General features: G+C 41.1%; 1 protein-coding gene across 1 annotated transcript in view; it reads left to right on the top strand.

The window, feature by feature from the left end:
* Positions 1-15,788, top strand: part of GLRA2 (glycine receptor alpha 2) — a 542,545-nt gene that overhangs the window by 30,878 nt on the left and 495,879 nt on the right. The window contains exon 3 of the mRNA XM_062183520.1: positions 12,474-12,541. Coding sequence (XP_062039504.1) covers positions 12,474-12,541 — 68 coding nt within the window. The remainder of the gene's footprint in view (positions 1-12,473; positions 12,542-15,788) is intronic.

Raw genomic sequence — 15,788 nt, 5'->3', positions numbered from 1 at the left:
AAATAACAGTTTCATCTTAGAAGCAAAGAAAGCCCTCTGCTCTCAAGTAGTCTTTGACCTTAAACAGGTTGGAAAACAACTAGAGAAAACTAACCAACAGTGACCAATTGTCTTATTACATCGGATCCCCTATGCTTCCCCGATGCTTGTGTTTAAATAGAATCTATCAAAAAAAATTTTATAAAATAGTATTTGTCATTCACTTAGAAAGCTTTGGTCAATACATAATACATGTATATGTATATATCATTATCCATGTAAATATACACATATATACTTTCAATAAGCTTATTTTAATATACCTACAGTGAATAAAATGTCATTATCATGATAGAAATTACGCGTATTAATTTTACAATCTGAATATGTAAAATAAAGAAGGATCTGACTGCATTTTTATGAGTAAAGCCCGAGTCATTAATATTAAATATATTGAATAGAATGAATGAGTCAAACACAGTCAGTATTTGTCATCAATATCGTCTGGCCTGTTTCACTTCTATGCTACCTCATCACACTTGTGACAACATAGTCGTCTCATCTGGTGCAACCGGCCCCAGGGACATCATTTTCTATCCAATTGTTCTGCTCAAGCAGACTTTGTTCATGCCACAGAGCGAAACATCAATATATTTATTTATATATATTTATTATATATTATATATATAATATATATTATTATATATTATATATATAATATATATATATTATATATATATTATATATTATATATAATATATATATATTATATTATATATATAATATATATATATATTATAATATATTATATATATTATATATTAATATATATTATATATATATTATATATATATTTATTATATATAGTCCTACAGACAGTCCCCCACGCTCTTCCATGCCCATGGCTGATCCCCAGTTTCGGTAATGGAAAGACCATGGAGTTCCGGAGAAATTTCTGTTGTACTCCAACCTCCCTACTAGACCAGAGCAAGGCCAAGTAAACTTGGCCCATAGACCAAAGCCGGCCTACAACCTGCTTTGTAAATAAAGTTTTACTGGGAACACAGCAACGTTCAGGCTTTACATATTGCCTACAAGTGCATTTTTACTGCAGAGGCAAAATTGAGTTGTCATGGCAGAGATTCTACGTCTTGCAAAGCCTAAACTATTTACTATCTGGTCCTTAAAAAACGTTGTCAACTTGTCATCTAGGGTACTGAGTTTCCAAGATAGCTCAGCGATGAATTCACACCATTTGTCAAATCTGACCACAAGTATATTTTTTTTTCATTTGCATCACTGAATTGTAAATCTATACTAGATGATCATTATACGGATTCGTTCTTTGACAAATAGTTGGGAAACATTAAACTGATCTTTACTTAGTATTTGCTCCTCTTCTCTTGCCTCTCCATCCTCAGTACCTACCATGCAGCCCCGAGGAGGCGTTCCTCCCTTGGCGGGAGCACAGGACTTTACAATAGCCCTGTGATGATCGCCAATTGACCACTTCATCGAGAACAAGGAAACTTGTTTTGAGTAGGTAGCCGGCTGCGTTCCCAGGGTGGGGCCCTGGATCCTGGTTCTAGGAGTAGAGAAAACGTTTATGAAAGATTTATTGTGTGTATCAGCACTAACCTATCTAGAGGCTTCCAGAAGAACACATGTAAGCCTTGTATTTGCTTTCTAGGGTTACCATAGCAACAGATCACAGACAGGGTAGCCTAAACAACACACATTTTTTCTCCCCATTCTGGGATGCTAGAAATCCCAAACCCAGATGTTGGCATCTGTGGTCTCGCCTTTGGCTTGCAGGTGCCTGCCTTCTCTGACTGTCTCCTCATACGTTCCCTTCTCAAGGCACACACATACTGGCCTATCTTTTCTCCCCCTCTAAGGATGTTAGTCATATACTATTAGGGCTCACTCTCGTGACATCATTTAACCTTATGTATCGCTTTCTAGATCTTTTTGTTTGTTTGTTTGTTTTTGTTTTTTTGTTTTTGACAGACAGAGTGGACAGTAGAGAGAGAGACAGAGAGAAAGGTCTTCCTTTTGCCGTTGGTTCACCCTCCAATGGCCGCTGCGGCCAGCGCACTGCGCCGATCCGATGGCAGGAGCCAGGTGCTTCTCCTGGTCTCCCATGGGGTGCAGGGCCCAAGGACTTGGGCCATCCTCCACTGCACTCCCTGGCCATAGCAGAGAGCTGGCCTGGAAGAGGGGCAACCGGGACAGGATCGGTGCCCCGACCGGGACTAGAACCCGGTGTGCCGGCGCCGCGAGGCGGAGGATTAGCCTGTTGAGCCCCGGCGCCGGCCACTTTCTAGATCTTATATCCAAATCTGTTTACATTCGTAAGTTCTAGAGGTTAGGATATATGAATTTGGGGGAGACAGAGGGGTCACAATCCATGCCATAACAGTGTTTATCACTGTTTTCTCCGAACTTCAAACCTCAAACACAAACAAACAAACAACAAAAAAGTAGTACTGATTAAAAACATTGCAAGCCAAATCAAAAACCTTTACACACCACAGGGAAACGGATTCACATACAATGCGCTGTCTAAAAGTCCGGAAGTAAAAGATGGAGAGTTTCCTAAGGAAATAAGGACATTCAAAAATCAGCCAAGTACATGGCCAACGTAGACGGCCACTGCATTCTCAGGCAAGATGTGTATACAGCAAAGATATGATCAGACCCGAAGCTTCCTCCTTGGGCTGATTCCTAGGCTCGTTTCAAGTGTGGCTAAGTGCTGAAGAAATGCTCTCTGCAAAAACCGAGAAAAGTGTGGTTTAGTTTTATTTGTTTGGTGAACTGGTTTTTATTTTTAATTTTCTAGTGTTCGAGAAAAATCTCTATTATCGTGTACCCGAGCACAAACTGGGGAAGAGAGACTTTAGTAAACATATGAGACGTGAAACATTATAGTCTTGGCAAAAAATAGTTTTGGCAAGTCACTAAGTAAATGGTCTAATATAGATTTAGACGATCTGTATACCCAGCAAACTTTGGGAAGAGAGAGAATATGGCTTTCAAAGTTACCACATTATAATTTTCCAATGTCCATTTTTCAACAAAAATCACAAAGTAATAAGAAAGTATTACTCATTCAAAAGAATAAATAAATTGACAGAAATCATCCCCTAGGAAAATGAAATATTGTACTTACCAAAATATTGTACTTCAACAAAAACTTTAAAACAACTGTCTTAAATATGCTCAAAGACCTAAAGGCCAAGGAAAAACAATGGAAAGAAGTCAAGAAAATGATATATGAATTAAATGAGAGCACCCATAAAGAGATCAAAATTATAAAAAGAAGTCAAACAGAAATTCTGCAGAGGAAACGTGAAGCAGAAATGCAAAATCCACTAGAAGAATTCAGTAGTAAATTTGAGCAGACAGAAGACAAAAAGATAGGACACACGAAAGTATCGATTCAGAGGAGCAGAAAGGAACAGAGTATAAGATGTCCAGGAGACATCAACAAACCAACATACACATTCTGGGAGTTCCAGAAAAAATAAAGAAAAGGTGGAAATAATTTTTTTTTTTTGACAGGCAGAGTTAGACAGTGAGAGAGAGAGAGACAGAGAGTCAGAGAGAAATGTCTTCCTTTTTGCCGTTGGTTCACCCTCCAATGGCCGCTGCGGCCGGTGCATCTCGCTGATCCGAAGCCAGGAGCCAGGTGCTTCTCCTGGTCTCCCATGGGGTGCAGGGCCCAAGCACTTGGGCCATCCTCCACTGCACTCCCGGGCCACAGCAGAGAGCTGGACTGGAAAAGGAGCAACCGGGACTAGAACCCGGTGCTCCAACCAGGACTAGAACCCGGAGTGCGAGCGCCGCAGGCGGAGGATTAGTCTAGTGAGCCGCGGCGCCGGCCGGAAATAATTTTTAAATAGAATAATTTAAAAGAGTTTCCCATATTTGGTAAAAGCATGAATCTACAAATCCAAGAATTCCTAGCAGAATAAACTCAAAGAGATTGACACCAACACACATTATAATTAAACTGTTGAAAGCCAAGAAGTAGAACGCTTTAAAAGCAGCTAGAAAAAGAAAATTTATTACGTTCCTGGGATCTCCAATAATATTATCAGCTGATTTCTCAGCAGAAATTTTGAGGGGCGAAGACAGTACCTGTATAAAACACATGTACGGTGTATACTGCACATGTGTAAAACACGCTTCATCATACGATGATGCAAAGTGCTGAAAAACAAACCTTCCAAGTTATAGGCAGCACAACTGCCCTTCACAATTGAAGGGGAAACGATGACATTTCCAGATCAACAAAAGCTGAAGGAGTCCATTACCCCTAGACGTACCCTACAAGAAACGATAGAGGGACACCCGGGTTAAAAAAAAAAAAAAAAAAAAAAAAAAAAAAAAAGATAGAGGGAGTGCTTCAAGTGGAAATGTTTTAAAAATGCTAGATATTGATTAAAGTTTTATGAAGTCATAAAGGTTGCCAATAAAAGTAAAATATAAATCTAAAATATATTTAACAGTGAAAATACAATATATAAAAACAGTGTACTGTAGCTTTGTTTTATAACTTACTTTTTTTATCTCCTACATGCTTTAAAATACAAATGCGTAAGAGAATTGTTAGTCTGTTTTATTGGGCTTTCAAAAATATGTAATCTGTGTCCACAGTAATATAAAGGGGACAGGATGGAGCTGGATGGGGTTTTTTATATTTTATTGAAGTTAAGTTGGAATCATTTTTTTTACTGGGTTGTAATAAATTTAGGATATTAAATGTAATCCCTGTGGTAACGTAAGGAAAATGTCTGAAAAGTGTACAAAAAAAATGAAATGAGAATTCCAGTGACTCACCACAAAAATATCACACTAAACACAAAGAGTAGTAATAGAAGAAATTAGGTCCCAAAACAGCTATAAAAATGCTATAAGATATCCATAAAGCAAATACAAAAATGACAGACGTCTTTATAAGTAATCACTTTATTTCTAAGTGGGTTAAACTCCCCAGTCAAAAAATGTAAATCAGGTCCGGCGCCGCGGCTCACTAGGCTAATCCTCCGCCTTGCAGCACCGGCACACCGGGTTCTAGTCCCGGTCGGGGCACTGGATTCTGTCCCGGTTGCCCCTCTTCCAGGCCAGCTCTCTGCTGTGGCCAGGGAGTGCAGTGGAGGATGGCCCAAGTGTTTGGGCCCTGCACCCCATGGGAGACCAGGAGAAGCACCTGGCTCCTGCCATTGGATCAGCGCGGTGCGCCAGCCGCAGCGTGCCTACCACGGCGGCCATTGGAGGGTGAACCAACGGCAAAAGGAAGACCTTTCTCTCTGTCTCTCTCTCTCACTGTCCACTCTGCCTGTCAAAAAAAAAATGTAAATAAGAAGAATGTATAAAGCACACCTCGATCCAACTATATGCAATCTACAAGAGACTCACTTAAGATCCAAAGACGTAAGACGCTTGACAACAAAAGGATAGAAAAAAATATTCTATAGAACCAGCAACCAATACAGGGTGAGATAAATACACTAATATCATAAAAATAGATCGTAAGTCAAAAACTGTTAAATTAGATAAATGATGACATTACATATTGATAAGAGGGTCCAATAAATGAGAAGATAAAACAATTATTAGCACATGCGCTGAACAACCAAATTCCAATATATATGAAGCCGACATTGATAGCATGAATGGGAAAAATAAACACGTCCCCAGTAATCGTTGGAAACTTCAATACATCATTTTCAATAAATAGAACATCTATTGAGAGATCAGTCAAGAAACAACACCATAAACCAACTCTACCTCACATACGTGTAGAAAACACACAACCACCTCAGAACGTGCATTCTTCTCAGTGACACATGGAGTATTCTCCAAGATAGACCACATATTGGGCCGCTAAATAAATCTCAATATATTCCCCAAATTTTAACTTATAAAAAGTATCTTTTGAAGCCATAGTGAAATGAAACTAGACGTTGGAACTAGAAATACTTGTAAATAAGCGTACTTTCCAATGGCCAATAGATCACGCAGAAATAAATGGAAATTAGATATGAGTGAAAACAAAAACACAGCGTAGCAAAACTTACAGGATCTAGCAAAGGGAGTGCTTAGAGGGATGTTTATAATGTAAATTCCTACCTTAAAGAAAGCAGAAAAGTCTCCAATCAGTAACTTGACTTTACACCTCGAGAATGATAGAAAGAGCAAACTAAAAACCAAACCTAGCAGAGGAAGTAAATAATGAATATTAAGAGTAGAGAAAAGTCAGCCGGCGCCGTGGCTCAACAGGCTAATCCTCCGCCTTGCGGCGCCAGCACACCGGGTTCTAGTCCCGGTCGGGGCACCGATCCTGTCCCGGTTGCCCCTCTTCCAGGCCAGCTCTCTGCTGTGGCCAGGGAGTGCAGTGGAGGATGGCCCAAGTGCTTGGGTCCTGCACCCCATGGGAGACCAGGATAGGCACCTGGCTCCTGCCATCGGATCAGCGCGGTGTGCCGGCCTTGGCGGCCATTGGAGGGTGAACCAACGGCAAAAAGGAAGACCTTTCTCTCTGTCTCTCTCTCACTGTCCACTCTGCCTGTCAAAAAAAAAAAATCAATAAAAGTAAGACATCACATGAACAGAACGAAGGAAAAATCCACATGATCACGTCACTTGATGCAGAAAAGGCATTTGACAACATCCAACATCCTTTCATGACTCTTTTTTTCTTTTTTTAAATTTTATTTAAGTTATACAAGTGTCACATATGTCATATGTACAGATTTAGGAACATAGTGATATTTCCCTCGCTCCCGTGCTCCAACCCTCCTCCCACCTCCCTCCCCATTCCCACGCTTAATTTTTACAGAGATATACTTTCAGTTTACTTAATGATGGTAAGGTTAACCCTATACTAAGCCAGTCCCCAGAAGACAGATACGTTTTCCCTGATTAGGCTAACTAATAGAGTAGATGGTTTATAGTTGGGTCATGCTCTTATCTGTGGATTTTCATAAATGCCCTTTATGTTGTTGAAGAAGTTCCCTTTGATTCCTTGGTTTTCTGAGCATTTTTTTTTTGACAGGCAGAGTGGATAGTGAGAGAGACAGAGAGAAAGGTCTTCCTTTTTGCCGTTGGTTCACCCTCCAATGGCCGCTGCGGCCAGCGCATCTCGCTGATCCGAAGCCAGGAGCCAGGTGCTTCTCCTGGTCTCCCATGGGGTGCAGGGCCCAAGCACTTGGGCCATCCTCCACTGCACTCCCTGGCCACAGCAGAGAGCTGGCCTGGAAGAGGGGCAACCGGTTTAGAATCCGGTGCCCCGACCGGGACTAGAACCCGGTGTGCCGGCGCCGCAAGGCGGAGGATTAGCCTGTTGATCCACGGCGCTGGCCTCTACTTAGAATTGATAACAGTATACCAAATAATAAATTTAACCAAGAAAGTTAAAGATTTCTACACTGAAAACTACAAAACATTGCCAAAAGAAATTGAAGTAGACTTAAACAAATAGAAAAAATACCATGTTCATGAGTAGGAAAACTACCACCCAAAGCAGTCTACTGATTTAATACAACCCTTATCAACTGGGTTATGTCTTATGCTCTTTCACTTAAGAAAAATGGAAAAAATAAAAACAAGAGGGGGGGCCGGCACCGTGGCGCACTAGGTTAATCCTCCACCTGCAGCGCCGGCATCCCATATGGGTGCCGAGTTCTAGTCCCGGTTGCTCCTCTTCCAGTCCAGCTCTCTGCTGTGGCCAGGGAAAGCAGTGGAGGATGGTCCAGGTGCTTGGGCCCCTGCACTCATATGGGAGACCAGGAAGAAGCACCTGGCTCCTGGCTTCGGATCGGCGAAGCTCCAGTCATTGCCGCCATTTGGGGAGTGAACCAGCAGAAGAAAGACCTTTCTCTCTGTCTCTCTCACTATCTGTAATTCTGTCAAATACATTAAGATTACCATCCAGCTAATTTTATAATACCATCCCTTGGCTGATAACTCAATTAAATGCGTTTAACTAGTGTCCATTGTTTCCGTCTACAATGGACAGAACACAATAATCCAATGGTGAGCACACCTAACGACGTGTCCTGGTGCATCAGAACATCTGAGTAGATTGCTGGACCAAAACGCAGAGGAGAGGTTGTGCTTGGATTCATCAAGATAACTCACAAAAGTGAAAAAAAAAATGTATCATTGAACTCCAAGAACTTGTACACCAAGCCCCATATTTAGAGAGCTTCTGTTATTAGGATGATTCTGTTGGCCTCGGGCATTTTATTCCTGTTAGGAAAAATGTCCTTAACGTGTGGCAATTTCTGCCTCTTACAGACTCGGTGACCATGGGAAAATTAATTAACCACCTCTGTGCCTTATTTTTTTTCTCATCGATAGAATGGGGACCATGATGGCACCTAAATGTTGAAGAATGAAACAAGACACTCACTGGCCAGGAGCAAGGTTTTAATATTATGTGTCAGTTCTTAGTACAAGTACGTGCTAATTCCTCATTAAAAAAAAAAAAAAAAGAAGCCGGCGCCGCGGCTCAGTAGGCTAATCCTCCGCCTTGCGGCGCCGGCACACCGGGTTCTAGTCCCGGTCGGGGCACCGATCCTGTCCCGGTTGCCCCTCTTCCAGGCCAGCTCTCTGCTGTGGCCAGGGAGTGCAGTGGAGGATGGCCCAAGTGCTTGGGCCCTGCACCCCACGGGAGACCAGGAGAAACACCTGGCTCCTGCCATCGGAACAGCGCGGTGCGCCGGCCGCAGCGGCCATTGGAGGGTGAACCAACGGCAAAGGAAGACCTTTCTCTCTGTCTCTCTCTCTCACTATCCACTCTGCCTGTCAAAAAAAAAAAAAAAAGCTTACTGGAGTAGGCAGGCATTTGGCCTAGTAGTCAAGATGTGTTTGAGAGACCAGCATCCCATATCAGAGTACCTGAGTTTGAGTCCCAGCTCCACCTCCAATTCCAGCTTCCTGCTAATGTGCATGCTGCCAGCTAGCAGGTGATGGCTCAAGTAGTTGAGTCCTTGCTGCCCAGGTAGTAGACACGGCTTGGGTTCACAGCTCCCATCTCAAGCCTGGATCAGCCCTGATGACTTCACGCATCTGAGGAGTGAGCCAGTAGCTGTATGTGAACATGTTTTTCTGTCCAAGGTTTTATATAGAAGTACAAGAACTTTGAAACAAAATGCCCAGAACTGAAGGGGTCAGATGTAAAGGAGCAAGAAACACACAAACAAGCGTAAAGTCGCATGGTTAGCAGGTCGGTGGAGTTAGGATGTTGGATGATGGCGAGCAGGGCAGCAAAGTGGTTGAAAGTTTAGGGTTCTGAAACATCATTGAGACATTGAGTCTCAGCTTTTCTTTTTTTTTTTTTTTTTTAGTTTAAATTCCTTTCTTTTTTTTTTTTAAACTTTTATTTAATGAGTATAAATTTCCAAAGTACAGCTTATGGATTACAATGGCTTACCCCCCGCCATAACTTCCCTCCCGCCCACAACCCTCCCCTTTCCCGCTCCCTCTCCCCTTCCATTCACATCAAGATTCATTTTCAACTCTCTTTATATACAGAAGATCAGTTTAGTATATATTAAGTAAAGATTTCAACAGTTTGCCCCCATATAGCAACACAAAGTGAAAAAAAATACTGTTGGAGTACTAGTTATAGCATTAAATCACAATGTACAGCACATTAAGGACAGCGATCCTACATGATATTTTTTTAAAAAATTGATTAATTTTCTATGCAATTTCCAATTTAACACCAAGTTTTTCTAATCCCAGTAGCAAGTTCATTAACCTCTCAGAACCCCTACTTTTCTCGTCCACAATTATGTACTAGAAAAGTAAGAAAAAAATCTCTTTTATGGTCATGGAACTAGATGGCTGTTAATGTGATTAGCATAATGTTATCATCTATGATAGCTGAAAAATAGTTCAAGTTCCCAGAATATATTTACACTGCCATCTACCAGAAAGGACACAAACATATATATGATGGTAAGACCCAGACTCTAACGCTTCCAAGTTAGTTGGGTAGGCCAGATAATATACAATGTTTCAAATCTCAAATCCCTCTTATTAAAAAGAAATTTCCCGGCCCGCGCCGTGGCTCAACAGGCTAATCCTCCGCCTTGCGGCGCCGGCACACCGGGTTCTAGTCCCGGTCGGGGCACCGATCCTGTCCCGGTTGCCCCTCTTCCAGGCCAGCTCTCTGCTGTGGCCAGGGAGTGCAGTGGAGGATGGCCCAAGTGCTTGGGCCCTGCACCCCATGGGAGACCAGGAGAAGCACCTGGCTCCTGCCATCGGATCAGCGCGGTGTGCCTACCGCGGCGGCCATTGGAGGGTGAACCAACGGCGAAAAGGAAGACCTTTCTCTCTGTCTCTCTCTCTCTCACTGTCCACTCTGCCTGTCAAAAAGAAAAAAAAAAAAAAAGAAAAAAAAAAAAGAAATTTCCCTTTTTCATGTTTCTTCCTCCCCATCATTCATTTTCTCTCTCTCTCTTGCATATAAGAATTCATGAAAACGTTCCACCCTGAATTGGATGATTTACAAGGAAATGTTTCTTGGTGAACAGAGAAAAAAAAGGCAAATATATATATGTTATATATATAAATATATATAAATATATAATTTATAAATTTATAAATATATATATATATAATATGTTATGACTTGCCTCTCCCTTGCCTAATTTATTCCTTAACAGGAAAAATATTTTTAAAGATTTATTTATTATTTATTTGAAATACAGACAGACATGGGTGGGGAAAGAAAGAGAGAGAGAGAGAGAGAGAGAATCTCCCATCGACTGGGTCACTTCCTGAATGGCTGCAGTGGCCAGAGCTGGGGCAGACGGAAGCCAGGAGCCTAGAACTCCATTCAGGTCTCCCATTTAGGTATCAGGGTCCCAAGTACTTGGGCCATTCTCCACTGATTTGTCAGGTACTTTAGCAGGTACTTTGTCAGGTACTTTAGTCAGGTACTTTAGCAGCTGAGACTCAGGTAGTGCTCTGATATGGGGTACCAGCATAGTAACCAGTGCCTTAACCCACTGTGCCGCAATGTCAGCCCTGGCAGAAAAAAATAGATTTACAATAAAAATACAATTATATAGCTAGAAAAGATAAGAATTGGTTTTTGTTGTGTTTTGAGTAACCAAAAAGTAAAGACAAAATGAAGTCAAGTAGGAAGTGACTCAGGAGAACTCATCTTGGGAGATGCTGATGCAAGAGGCTAGAGATCAATTAAAAGAGGTGGAGTGTTTCCAAAAAATTCAGTGGGAAAACACTTGGCAATATGGTAATTCCTGTCCTTTCAAGTCTACAAAAATTTTGTGAGAGAATAAATGCAATAATCTTTCCTCAAAAACAGAAAAACTAATTACATTTCAAAAACAAAACGTTACCACGTCTTTTTTTTTTTTTTTTTTTTTTTTTTTTTTATCAAAACTGCTTGTTCCTTCTTTGGCCAAAAGACCTGAGTTGGGGACTTACATGGCTATTTGACTCCGAGCTTTCTGTCCTCATTTCAGGAACCTAACCTGGGACGTGGACCCCTTTAGAGATAAAAACATGGTGCTCGAGTTGGGCCACAACTGAGGTTTTCACTACACGCTTTGAGAGGCTGCAAGCCAAGATTCTCGTCATTCAGTTCCTCCTAGCTTACTGGGTTCCAAGTCCCCTAAGGTGTTGCTGAGCCTTAGGGGAAAGTACCGCAAAGGTAATCAACACATCCCACCAGGAAGCAGGGAATTGTCAGTGACTTAGCTCTCGATGAAACACAAGAGAAGATGAGCACGAGTCAGGCTAGTGTCTGGTTTCTGGCCAGAAGAGTGGACTCTTAGGTCAAAGCACGTTTCAATGTAATTACCCTTGCGCTACACTATAGTTACTGAGGCAACAATACAGGCGTGAAGTGGCATTTCCGCTGGTGTTTACATCTCACAATGAGTGAATGTTCCTTTTGTGTTTGTATTTCTGCATATCATTTTGAATTGGGACTCAGAATTTGCAAAGAAGGAATGGAGTAAATTCAGAGGTGTCAAAAGAAAGCAAGTAACCCCACTGTTTTTAAAAGTTGTTATAGAAGAGGAAGTAGATGTTCCTGACCCGTAATACAAAATGCAGCTCTATTTTGACCTGATGGTCCCTATGTCACCACCTCAGAACGCCCAACAGTTGATGCCTACAAAGTTGATTATCCTAAGGTCAAAGAAAGCCACCCACTCTAACGGCTATTTTTATAGCAACATATGACAATGAATTCCACTAGACAGTCTTCTGCTTATATTTTCCAAATCTAAAACTCTTCAGGGTAAGTTGCCGTTGCTTCACTGTCATTGTCCAAAATACTAGTGGGAATGTTATATCATTATATCACACTAGGTACGATTTTCTTTGCAATCACATCATCATTTCCATTTTTATTTACATGTCTAGCCATTTGCACAGATGTTGATGGAGCTATATATTTTTTGCTTCAATGTCCATTGCAATATTCTTATTGCGTTCTGCAGGTCCTCCAGTAAACGTTACTTGCAATATTTTTATCAACAGTTTCGGATCAGTCACAGAAACCACCATGGTAAGTGCTACAATGCCGCCGGCAAGAGAAAAAAAACGTGACTCAATTATGCCATGAACACAACCTGTCAAACTTTCTATTGTTCGACTTGCAGGGCCTCCTGTAAATGTTACCTGCAACATATTTATCAACAGCTTTGGGTCAATAGCAGAAACTAGAATGGTGAGTGGGGCCGAGCATTGAAGCCATCATGTGAAGGAATGGGATGTGGGACCACAGAGCGTATTTGTGAGGCATTCGCCGAGTGCCAATTTCCTGTTCACCTCTACAAAGCAATGATTGATAACGCTTTAATTTTGGACAATCCAAAGTTGTTTACCACTAAAACTAATTGGCTGTGCAACATCAGGGGAGGTAACAAAACTAGTAACAAGTGTATAGACATAGGGCTAGTCCTATAGAAATCCCCCCCGTAAGGTGACTGTGTACGTGATTGGTTGGTCCTTAGCCCTGCCCCAATGACTCTGCAGTTTTGTGCTATAAAAGGTTCTGTTTCGCAGGAAGTAAATGAGTCCTTGCTAAAAAAAAAAAAAAAAAAAAAAATTTGGACAATCACTTATCAAGTGATAATTTCTTAAAATTCGATAGTCTTTCATTGATGATGCCAGAGAAGTTTTGGAAACATTTGGCTAGTTTTTGGTAGAATTATCAGTAATAAGCATGATGGATAGTCAAGGATATTTAATAATATGCATCTCTAATGTCTCATAAGTATAAATATTAAACTTGAAAACATATTTATAATGGCTGATCTTTTACATACAATGGAAGTTGTAACATAGTTAAACCTCCCTATGATATACTTGTAAGATATATACCAAGTAGCTGAACTTACAATAACACCCACACACACCCACACATATAGACACACACACATATCTATGTGTACTCCTGTGTGCACAATCTTTTTGGTAATAGAAAGTAGTCCCAAGTCCATAGCAATTATATCATATGCATTTTTTAAAAGAAATAGACAAAACTAAAAACCCATCATAGATTACATTTAAACATCTTTCATGTATGTGAAAAAGATCTCAGATACTATAAAACCAACCAAGATTCCTTATAGATGTCATGGTCATGTTGACTGCAAAACAACTTACTGAGATCATTAGTTTTACCCTACAGAATAGTAGTCTATAGTATGGAGATTGCTTTTTGAGTAAAATATTTTCTTGGCCCCAGGACACTTTAAGTCCTGAATCCATTGGCTGGTTCCAATTTGCATGTCTCTGTAAAGTACACGTCCATATTATTGTCTGACTAAGCATCACAGTGGCCGTAGAAGTCATTTACAATTTGTCACTCCTTTACGCTGGAGAAATTAGACAAAATCCAACTCTGCTTCTCATTTTAATATTATTCTGAAATAGCATTGTCAAGAAACGAGGCTTTAGGGATTTGACCAGATATAATACATTAAGGATTTTACCTACATAAGATCGTTTTGATAGGCTTATGGAAAGATTCACAAGAAAAGCTAAACATGCAAAGAGTAAGACAACTCTGACTTGGCATTCAGCTTCTGTCTCTTTTCTCTTGATTTTTTATCTTAATAAGAGAGGGGAAAGCCTCCCATAACCCAGATCACTGTCAGCAGCTTTGCACGATGGCGTTCGATGACAATGTTTGCACGACCCTAATGCTGATTGCATTAATCAAACTCCCGAGTTGCTTTGATTAAATCTCCTCATCGCATCTTACTCTCAATCAAAAAAATGTAAATGCACACCTTGTCAATGTTCATGAATGCAAGAAAAAAGCCGAACGTGTAGGAAGATGAAATGGGACCTATGGATATATTCTTGGTTTTCCTCTGTCCTTAAAACCTGCAGAAGGTATTTAATAAATGCGCTTTTTATTAAATACCCTTTGTCGCATTTCCTATCAGAAAATTGGGAACGCGTTGCTCAAGGGTAACATCGACAGCCTGCCTGTCCCGCTGTGTGACACAGAGCGGTTGAGTCGCATGGTTAGAAAAGTGATGTGTGTTTGTGCTTCTTTTGACTATTTTAGCTTTTTGGTGTCATGATGAACTTCCTTTGGCTTTGAAAAAATATTTTTTTTTTAATTTTCTTCAACTATGGATTTTATGTGAAACGACAAAAAATATGTTTAAACTCAGCCATGCTTACATCAAAGAAGAAATCCCCCATGACGATCAAGGATGGGGATGAGCAAACTTTTTCTGTAAAAAAGTCAGAAAGTAAATACTTAAGACTTTGAGAGCCAGACAGCCTCTATGACAATGTACCCTATGCCAGCTAGGTCTGGTTCTGGTGAGGATTTTATTTGAGTTGAAGACTGCTGGCTTCTCCTTGTATCTCATAGGCTGGAAACTTCACGGGGGCCCCTTTTATAATGCCAGGAATCTCACTCACAATGGAGGTTGGAGTTTCCACATAGACATTCAGGGTGGAGGCCGGCGCCGTGGCTCAACAGGCTAATCCTCCGCCTTGCGGCGCCGGCACACCGGGTTCTAGTCCCGGTCGGGGCACCGATCCTGTCCCGGTTGCCCCTCTTCCAGGCCAGCTCTCTGCTGTGGCCAGGGAGTGCAGTGGAGGATGGCCCAAGTGCTTGGGCCCTGCACCCCATGGGAGACCAGGAGAAGCACCTGGCTCCTGCCATCGGAACAGCGCGGTGCGCCGGCTGCAGCGCGCTACCGCGGCGGCCATTGGAGGGTGAACCAACGGCAAAAGGAAGACCTTTCTCTCTGTCTCTCTCTCTCACTGTCCACTCTGCCAGTCAAAAATAAAAAAAAAAATAAATAAATAAAAAAAAAAAAAGAAATTCAGGGTGGAGGTAGCACATAAACATTCAGTCCGTTGCACACTCAGTATATCATCATAGCCCAAGCTTCCTTTACCAAAACTGTAACATTTTACCATCCATACGTTTACTAATTTTTTTTTTTTTTAGGAAAAGTGACTTAGAAGAAATGGTCAAACAAAATAAATAGAACCAAATTCTGCCCAGAATTGTCTTCAGTTGGAGTCAGAACCCCTAGCTTTCGTACATAAGGATGAGGTCACTGAGAAACTTCGATTCACATTGTTTTCTGGGGACACTAGTTTTGTTTATCTACATTTTCTGGAATGAATTTTCCCCAATAATAATGCCTAAGAATTTTGAGTTTTTTTTCTAAACATGTTTATTTTTCTCTCTCGCCTCATACCTCACTCTCATCCCATTATATGGATAAGCATTATTGAAAGATTCGGTTTTGGGAAATTGCTTCTAGATGAGG

The sequence above is a fragment of the Lepus europaeus genome, chromosome X, assembly GCF_033115175.1.
Source record: "Lepus europaeus isolate LE1 chromosome X, mLepTim1.pri, whole genome shotgun sequence".
In the NCBI taxonomy this organism is placed as follows: domain Eukaryota; kingdom Metazoa; phylum Chordata; class Mammalia; order Lagomorpha; family Leporidae; genus Lepus; species Lepus europaeus.
Note: the sequence above shows the minus strand (reverse complement) of the source record. Positions and strands in the feature narration are given on the sequence as shown.